Source organism: Rutilus rutilus, assembly GCF_951802725.1.
Source record: "Rutilus rutilus genome assembly, chromosome: 24".
NCBI lineage: Eukaryota > Metazoa > Chordata > Actinopteri > Cypriniformes > Leuciscidae > Rutilus > Rutilus rutilus.
The window spans coordinates 267501-277500 of NC_140228.1; the positions used below are offsets into that span (position 1 = coordinate 267501).

At 33.1% G+C, this 10000-nt stretch overlaps 1 protein-coding gene across 1 annotated transcript in view; it reads left to right on the forward strand.

Moving 5' to 3' along the window:
- LOC311283700 (uncharacterized protein) overlaps positions 1-10000 on the forward strand; it is a 69347-nt gene that overhangs the window by 28609 nt on the left and 30738 nt on the right. The window contains exon 52 of the mRNA XM_084398285.1: positions 8883-8993. Within this exon, the coding sequence (XP_084254411.1) occupies positions 8883-8993 (111 nt within the window). The remainder of the gene's footprint in view (positions 1-8882; positions 8994-10000) is intronic.

Below are 10000 nucleotides of genomic sequence, written 5' to 3' on the forward strand. Positions count from 1 at the left end.
TTGGGTTGGGCATCGTTTGAATGTTATCGATTCCGATTCTTCTCGATTCCTAATTTCGATTCCAATAAGGTAAAAACAGAAACAAAAAAAACTTCGATATCATTCCCATTTAGTTATTACTGAAATAAATGTCAAGCATTATTAAAAACAAGTAAACACTCAGTAATTAAAAAAGAACAAATAAAAAATTTGCAATCGCAACAAATAGATTCAACTGAACAAAACTAAACAGTGTTTTAAGATTTTCAGGTGATCAGGAACAGAAACTGTTTATTAATAAAATATACATTACAAATATAGTAACAAAAGCTATTCAGTCAAGAATGAGTACATTTTCTTTTTGTTGTTTAATTAGTGTTATTATAGAGCGGGAATATTAGTGTTATTATAGAGCAGGAATATCAGTGTTATTATAGAGCGGGAATATTAGTGTTATTATAGAGCAGGAATATCAGTTATTATAGAGCGGGAATATCAGTGTTATTATAGAGCGGGAATATTAGTGTTATTATAGAGCGGGAATATTAGTGTTATTATAGAGCGGGAATATTAGTGTTATTATAGAGCAGGAATATTAGTGTTATTATAGAGCGGGAATATCAGTGTTATTATAGAGCAGGAATATTAGTGTTATTATAGAGACAGCAGGAATATTAGTGTTATTATAGAGACAGCAGGAATATTAGTGTTATTATAGAGCGGGAATATTAGTGTTATTATAGAGCAGGAATATCAGTGTTATTATAGAGCGGGAATATTAGTGTTATTATAGAGCGGGAATATCAGTTATTATAGAGCGGGAATATCAGTGTTATTATAGAGCGGGAATATTAGTGTTATTATAGAGCGGGAATATTGGAATATTAGTGTTATTATAGAGCGGGAATATTGGAATATTAGTGTTATTATAGAGCGGGAATATTAGTGTTATTATAGAGCGGGAATATCAGTGTTATTATAGAGCAGGAATATTAGTGTTATTATAGAGCGGGAATATAAGTGTTATTATAGAGCGGGAATATTGGAATATTAGTGTTATTATAGAGCGGGAATATTAGTGTTATTATAGAGCGGGAATATCAGTGTTATTATAGAGCAGGAATATTAGTGTTATTATAGAGCAGGAATATTAGTGTTATTATAGAGCGGGAATATTGGAATATTAGTGTTATTATAGAGCGGGAATATTAGTGTTATTATAGAGCGGGAATATTAGTGTTATTATAGAGCAGGAATATTAGTGTTATTATAGAGCAGGAATATTAGTGTTATTATAGAGCAGGAATATTAGTGTTATTATAGAGCAGGAATATTAGTGTTATTATAGAGCGGGAATATTGGAATATTAGTGTTATTATAGAGCGGGAATATTAGTGTTATTATAGTGCGGGAATATTAGTGTTATTATAGAGCGTGAATATTAGTGTTATTATAGAGCAGGAATATTAGTGTTATTATAGAGCGGGAATATTAGTGTTATTATAGAGCGGGAATATTAGTGTTATTATAGAGCGGGAATATTAGTGTTATTATAGAGCGGGAATATTGGAATATTAGTGTTATTATAGAGACAGCAGGAATATTAGTGTTATTATAGAGCGGGAATATTAGTGTTATTATAGAGCGGGAATATTAGTGTTATTATAGAGCGGGAATATTGGAATATTAGTGTTATTATAGAGCGGGAATATTAGTGTTATTATAGAGCGGGAATATCAGTGTTATTATAGAGCAGGAATATTAGTGTTATTATAGAGCAGGAATATTAGTGTTATTATAGAGCGGGAATATTGGAATATTAGTGTTATTATAGAGCAGGAATATTAGTGTTATTATAGAGCGGGAATATCAGTGTTATTATAGAGCAGGAATATTAGTGTTATTATAGAGCGGGAATATTGGAATATTAGTGTTATTATAGAGCGGGAATATTAGTGTTATTATAGAGCAGGAATATTAGTGTTATTATAGAGCGGGAATATTGGAATATTAGTGTTATTATAGAGCGGGAATATTAGTGTTATTATAGAGCGGGAATATTGGAATATTAGTGTTATTATAGAGCAGGAATATCAGTGTTATTATAGAGCAGGAATATTAGTGTTATTATAGAGCGGGAATATCAGTGTTATTATAGAGCGGGAATATTAGTGTTATTATAGAGCGGGAATATTAGTGTTATTATAGAGCGGGAATATTAGTGTTATTATAGAGCAGGAATATTAGTGTTATTATAGAGCGGGAATATCAGTGTTATTATAGAGCGGGAATATCAGTGTTATTATAGAGCGGGAATATTAGTGTTATTATAGAGCGGGAATATCAGTGTTATTATAGAGCGGGAATATTAGTGTTATTATAGAGCGGGAATATCAGTGTTATTATAGAGCAGGAATATTAGTGTTATTATAGAGCGGGAATATTGGAATATTAGTGTTATTATAGAGCAGGAATATCAGTGTTATTATAGAGCAGGAATATTAGTGTTATTATAGAGCGGGAATATTAGTGTTATTATAGAGCGGGAATATCAGTGTTATTATAGAGCAGGAATATTAGTGTTATTATAGAGCGGGAATATTAGTGTTATTATAGAGCAGGAATATTAGTGTTATTATAGAGCGGGAATATCAGTGTTATTATAGAGCGGGAATATTAGTGTTATTATAGAGCGGGAATATCAGTGTTATTATAGAGCAGGAATATTAGTGTTATTATAGAGCGGGAATATTGGAATATTAGTGTTATTATAGAGCAGGAATATCAGTGTTATTATAGAGCAGGAATATTAGTGTTATTATAGAGCGGGAATATTGGAATATTAGTGTTATTATAGAGCAGGAATATCAGTGTTATTATAGAGCAGGAATATCAGTGTTATTATAGAGCAGGAATATTAGTGTTATTATAGAGCGGGAATATTGGAATATTAGTGTTATTATAGAGCAGGAATATTAGTGTTATTATAGAGCAGGAATATTAGTGTTATTATAGAGCAGGAATATTAGTGTTATTATAGAGCAGGAATATTAGTGTTATTATAGAGCAGGAATATTAGTGTTATTATAGAGCAGGAATATTAGTGTTATTATAGAGCGGGAATATTAGTGTTATTATAGAGCGGGAATATTGGAATATTAGTGTTATTATAGAGCGGGAATATTAGTGTTATTATAGAGCGGGAATATCAGTGTTATTATAGAGCAGGAATATTAGTGTTATTATAGAGCGGGAATATAAGTGTTATTATAGAGCGGGAATATTGGAATATTAGTGTTATTATAGAGCGGGAATATTAGTGTTATTATAGAGCGGGAATATCAGTGTTATTATAGAGCAGGAATATTAGTGTTATTATAGAGCAGGAATATTAGTGTTATTATAGAGCGGGAATATTGGAATATTAGTGTTATTATAGAGCGGGAATATTAGTGTTATTATAGAGCGGGAATATTAGTGTTATTATAGAGCAGGAATATTAGTGTTATTATAGAGCAGGAATATTAGTGTTATTATAGAGCAGGAATATTAGTGTTATTATAGAGCAGGAATATTAGTGTTATTATAGAGCGGGAATATTGGAATATTAGTGTTATTATAGAGCGGGAATATTAGTGTTATTATAGAGCGGGAATATTAGTGTTATTATAGAGCGGGAATATTAGTGTTATTATAGAGCAGGAATATTAGTGTTATTATAGAGCGGGAATATTAGTGTTATTATAGAGCGGGAATATTAGTGTTATTATAGAGCGGGAATATTAGTGTTATTATAGAGCGGGAATATTGGAATATTAGTGTTATTATAGAGACAGCAGGAATATTAGTGTTATTATAGAGCGGGAATATTAGTGTTATTATAGAGCGGGAATATTAGTGTTATTATAGAGCGGGAATATTGGAATATTAGTGTTATTATAGAGCGGGAATATTAGTGTTATTATAGAGCGGGAATATTGGAATATTAGTGTTATTATAGAGCGGGAATATTAGTGTTATTATAGAGCGGGAATATCAGTGTTATTATAGAGCAGGAATATTAGTGTTATTATAGAGCGGGAATATTGGAATATTAGTGTTATTATAGAGCAGGAATATTAGTGTTATTATAGAGCGGGAATATCAGTGTTATTATAGAGCAGGAATATTAGTGTTATTATAGAGCGGGAATATTGGAATATTAGTGTTATTATAGAGCGGGAATATTAGTGTTATTATAGAGCAGGAATATTAGTGTTATTATAGAGCGGGAATATTGGAATATTAGTGTTATTATAGAGCGGGAATATTAGTGTTATTATAGAGCGGGAATATTGGAATATTAGTGTTATTATAGAGCAGGAATATCAGTGTTATTATAGAGCAGGAATATTAGTGTTATTATAGAGCGGGAATATCAGTGTTATTATAGAGCGGGAATATCAGTGTTATTATAGAGCGGGAATATTAGTGTTATTATAGAGCGGGAATATTAGTGTTATTATAGAGCAGGAATATTAGTGTTATTATAGAGCGGGAATATCAGTGTTATTATAGAGCGGGAATATCAGTGTTATTATAGAGCGGGAATATCAGTGTTATTATAGAGCGGGAATATTAGTGTTATTATAGAGCAGGAATATTAGTGTTATTATAGAGCGGGAATATCAGTGTTATTATAGAGCGGGAATATTAGTGTTATTATAGAGCGGGAATATCAGTGTTATTATAGAGCAGGAATATTAGTGTTATTATAGAGCGGGAATATTGGAATATTAGTGTTATTATAGAGCAGGAATATCAGTGTTATTATAGAGCAGGAATATTAGTGTTATTATAGAGCGGGAATATTAGTGTTATTATAGAGCGGGAATATCAGTGTTATTATAGAGCAGGAATATTAGTGTTATTATAGAGCGGGAATATTAGTGTTATTATAGAGCAGGAATATTAGTGTTATTATAGAGCTGGAATATCAGTGTTATTATAGAGCGGGAATATTAGTGTTATTATAGAGCGGGAATATCAGTGTTATTATAGAGCAGGAATATTAGTGTTATTATAGAGCGGGAATATTGGAATATTAGTGTTATTATAGAGCAGGAATATCAGTGTTATTATAGAGCAGGAATATTAGTGTTATTATAGAGCGGGAATATTGGAATATTAGTGTTATTATAGAGCAGGAATATCAGTGTTATTATAGAGCAGGAATATTAGTGTTATTATAGAGCGGGAATATTGGAATATTAGTGTTATTATAGAGCAGGAATATTAGTGTTATTATAGAGCAGGAATATTAGTGTTATTATAGAGCAGGAATATTAGTGTTATTATAGAGCAGGAATATTAGTGTTATTATAGAGCGGGAATATTGGAATATTAGTGTTATTATAGAGCAGGAATATTAGTGTTATTATAGAGCGGGAATATTGGAATATTAGTGTTATTATAGAGCGGGAATATTAGTGTTATTATAGAGCGGGAATATTAGTGTTATTATAGAGCAGGAATATTAGTGTTATTATAGAGCAGGAATATTAGTGTTATTATAGAGCAGGAATATTAGTGTTATTATAGAGCAGGAATATTAGTGTTATTATAGAGCGGGAATATTGGAATATTAGTGTTATTATAGAGCGGGAATATTAGTGTTATTATAGAGCGGGAATATTAGTGTTATTATAGAGCGGGAATATTAGTGTTATTATAGAGCAGGAATATTAGTGTTATTATAGAGCGGGAATATTAGTGTTATTATAGAGCGGGAATATTAGTGTTATTATAGAGCGGGAATATTAGTGTTATTATAGAGCGGGAATATTGGAATATTAGTGTTATTATAGAGACAGCAGGAATATTAGTGTTATTATAGAGCGGGAATATTAGTGTTATTATAGAGCGGGAATATTAGTGTTATTATAGAGCGGGAATATTAGTGTTATTATAGAGCGGGAATATTGGAATATTAGTGTTATTATAGAGCGGGAATATTAGTGTTATTATAGAGCGGGAATATTGGAATATTAGTGTTATTATAGAGCCGGAATATTAGTGTTATTATAGAGACGGCTGCAGGAATATCAGTGTTATTATAGAGACGGCAGCAGGAATATCAGTGTTATTATAGAGCGGGAATATTAGTGTTATTATAGAGACGGCTGCAGGAATATCAGTGTTATTATAGAGCGGGAATATTAGTGTTATTATAGAGCGGGAATATCTGTTATTATAGAGCAGGAATATTAGTGTTATTATAGAGACGGCAGCAGGAATATCAGTGTTATTATAGAGCGGGAATATTAGTGTTATTATAGAGCGGGAATATCTGTTATTATAGAGCAGGAATATTAGTGTTATTATAGAGCGGGAATATCTGTTATTATAGAGCAGGAATATTAGTGTTATTATAGAGACAGCAGGAATATTAGTGTTATTACAGAGCGGGAATATTAGTGTTATTATAGAGACAGCAGGAATATCAGTGTTATTATAGAGACAGCAGGAATATCAGAGTTATTATAGAGCGGGAATATTAGTGTTATTATAGAGCGGGAATATTAGTGTTATTATAGAGCGGGAATATCAGTGTTATTATAGAGCAGGAATATTAGTGTTATTATAGAGCGGGAATATTAGTGTTATTATAGAGCGGGAATATTAGTGTTATTATAGAGCGGGAATATTAGAGTTATTATAGAGCGGGAATATTAGTGTTATTATAGAGACAGCAGGAATATCAGTGTTATTATAGAGACAGCAGGAATATTAGTGTTATTATAGAGACAGCAGGAATATCAGTGTTATTATAGAGCGGGAATATCAGAGTTATTATAGAGCGGGAATATTAGTGTTATTATAGAGCGGGAATATTAGTGTTATTATAGAGCGGGAATATCAGTGTTATTATAGAGCGGGAATATCAGTGTTATTATAGAGCGGGAATATTAGTGTTATTATAGAGACAGCAGGAATATCAGTGTTATTATAGAGCGGGAATATCAGAGTTATTATAGAGCGGGAATATTAGTGTTATTATAGAGCGGGAATATTAGTGTTATTATAGAGCGGGAATATCAGTGTTATTATAGAGACAGCAGGAATATCAGTGTTATTATAGAGCGGGAATATCAGAGTTATTATAGAGCGGGAATATTAGTGTTATTATAGAGACAGCAGGAATATCAGTGTTATTATAGAGACAGCAGGAATATCAGTGTTATTATAGAGCGGGAATATTAGTGTTATTATAGAGCGGGAATATTAGTGTTATTATAGAGACAGCAGGAATATCAGTGTTATTATAGAGCGGGAATATCAGAGTTATTATAGAGCGGGAATATTAGTGTTATTATAGAGCGGGAATATTAGTGTTATTATAGAGCGGGAATATCAGTGTTATTATAGAGACAGCAGGAATATCAGTGTTATTATAGAGCGGGAATATCAGAGTTATTATAGAGCGGGAATATTAGTGTTATTATAGAGACAGCAGGAATATCAGTGTTATTATAGAGACAGCAGGAATATCAGTGTTATTATAGAGCGGGAATATCAGAGTTATTATAGAGCGGGAATATTAGTGTTATTATAGAGCGGGAATATTAGTGTTATTATAGAGCGGGAATATTAGTGTTATTATAGAGCAGGAATATTAGTGTTATTATAGAGCGGGAATATTGGAATATTAGTGTTATTATAGAGCGGGAATATTAGTGTTATTATAGAGCGGGAATATTGGAATATTAGTGTTATTATAGAGCGGGAATATTAGTGTTATTATAGAGCGGGAATATTAGTGTTATTATAGAGCGGGAATATTAGTGTTATTATAGAGCGGGAATATTGGAATATTAGTGTTATTATAGAGACAGCAGGAATATTAGTGTTATTATAGAGCGTGAATATTAGTGTTATTATAGAGCGTGAATATTAGTGTTATTATAGAGCGTGAATATTAGTGTTATTATAGAGCGGGAATATTGGAATATTAGTGTTATTATAGAGCGGGAATATTAGTGTTATTATAGAGCGGGAATATTAGTGTTATTATAGAGCGGGAATATTAGTGTTATTATAGAGCAGGAATATTAGTGTTATTATAGAGCGGGAATATTGGAATATTAGTGTTATTATAGAGCGGGAATATTAGTGTTATTATAGAGACGGCTGCAGGAATATTAGTGTTATTATAGAGACGGCTGCAGGAATATCAGTGTTATTATAGAGACGGCTGCAGGAATATTAGTGTTATTATAGAGACGGCTGCAGGAATATTAGTGTTATTATAGAGCGTGAATATTAGTGTTATTATAGAGCGGGAATATTAGTGTTATTATAGAGCGGGAATATTAGTGTTATTATAGAGCGGGAATATTGGAATATTAGTGTTATTATAGAGCGGGAATATCAGTGTTATTATAGAGCGGGAATATCAGTGTTATTATAGAGACGGCTGCAGGAATATCAGTGTTATTATAGAGACGGCTGCAGGAATATCAGTGTTATTATAGAGACGGCTGCAGGAATATCAGTGTTATTATAGAGACGGCTGCAGGAATATCAGTGTTATTATAGAGACGGCTGCAGGAATATGAGGCTGCTGTCACTTTAAGAGCTGCCCAATACAGTGACACACGTGCAGCACAGAAAACACTCGAATGGTTTAAACTCACATTAAAATCACTTTTTCTGTGAGCATGTTTTAGATGTGTGTGCAGCGCATAAGAACAATTCGTCTCGCGTTTGAATTGTTTAAAGTCGAATTGAAATGCTCACAAAGGAATCGATAAGAGCAATCGAAAAATTTTTTTTATAACAAGTATCCGATTCCCAACCCTACACGCGTCACACTGTTTCCTCCGCACGGGAGAATCGCTAACATCCGTCGATGTGTTTCCCAGAACAGATACCGAGAGGAGGGCCGGAGGAGCGCCTGCGTCTGCCTGTACTCGCAGCTGCCCGAGACCACACACACACAGCTCGTGCGGACGCTGACCGACATGCAGAGCCACGTGAGCAAACACACACTCACTGTGCTGAACCAGGGCCAAGGCCACCTTTAACCCCGGGTCAAACTGTGTTTCAGTTCCAAGACACTTTAAAGACACTTTTTGTCTGTTCAGTCTCCCACAATATTAGTGTATATTATCACAATATATTAGAAATGCTCATTTCCACTTTGGGGCCGGTGCGAGCGAGGCTTTAAAGGGGCGGGCGGGGCCGATAGCCTCGGGCCTGGAACACCAAGCCCAAAACCTGCTGCGTTCCCACCGTAACAGCGTCACACAAACCCAGCATTTCACCAACAAATGGACGTTTTATCTGAAAACTAATCAGAAAGAAAGCTGGAAACTAGCGAGATCGCAAAACGAACATTATAAAAGCGACCATTTGCTGGAATTTTGTTGTTTACTTAAAGATTTAAGACTCAAGCATCGATGCTTTAGCGCAGGTTTACGATAAAAAGTGATACATTGATCATAATGAATTAACTCGTGTCAGGATTGCACATTAGTCACACAGAAATAAAGTGGTTTACCGTTATTTCACAAAAGAAAGAGGATACACGCACTTATTCAGTCTGTTTATTTAGTCACAGAACATATTTATGTCACATTTAGAAAGAATGATCATTTCTACATTTTCAAGCAAAATTACGACACGAGGAGCTTTAGCATCTCTCCTGTGACAGTCACAATACCGTTGTATTTTTAGTCATGAGAAACAGGAAGCTCTCGAAAAACCGGAGTTGCTTTATTTGATGACATTTGTAGAGCATAAAGAGATGAGACGTACTGACAGATAAAATAAAAATATGATTGTGATATGATTTGTCTGATTTCTTCCATGTTTACTATGGTAATGGTTAGCACACAGTCTTTTGCATCGCGTATACATATTTCTGCCTTATACAGTGATCACAATCCACATCGGATCACAGAAGGCATTCAAACATGAAAGTGAGTTGAGCTAAAATGCTGTTAAAAGTCTTTAATGCTGATGTTAGCTGGTATTTGGA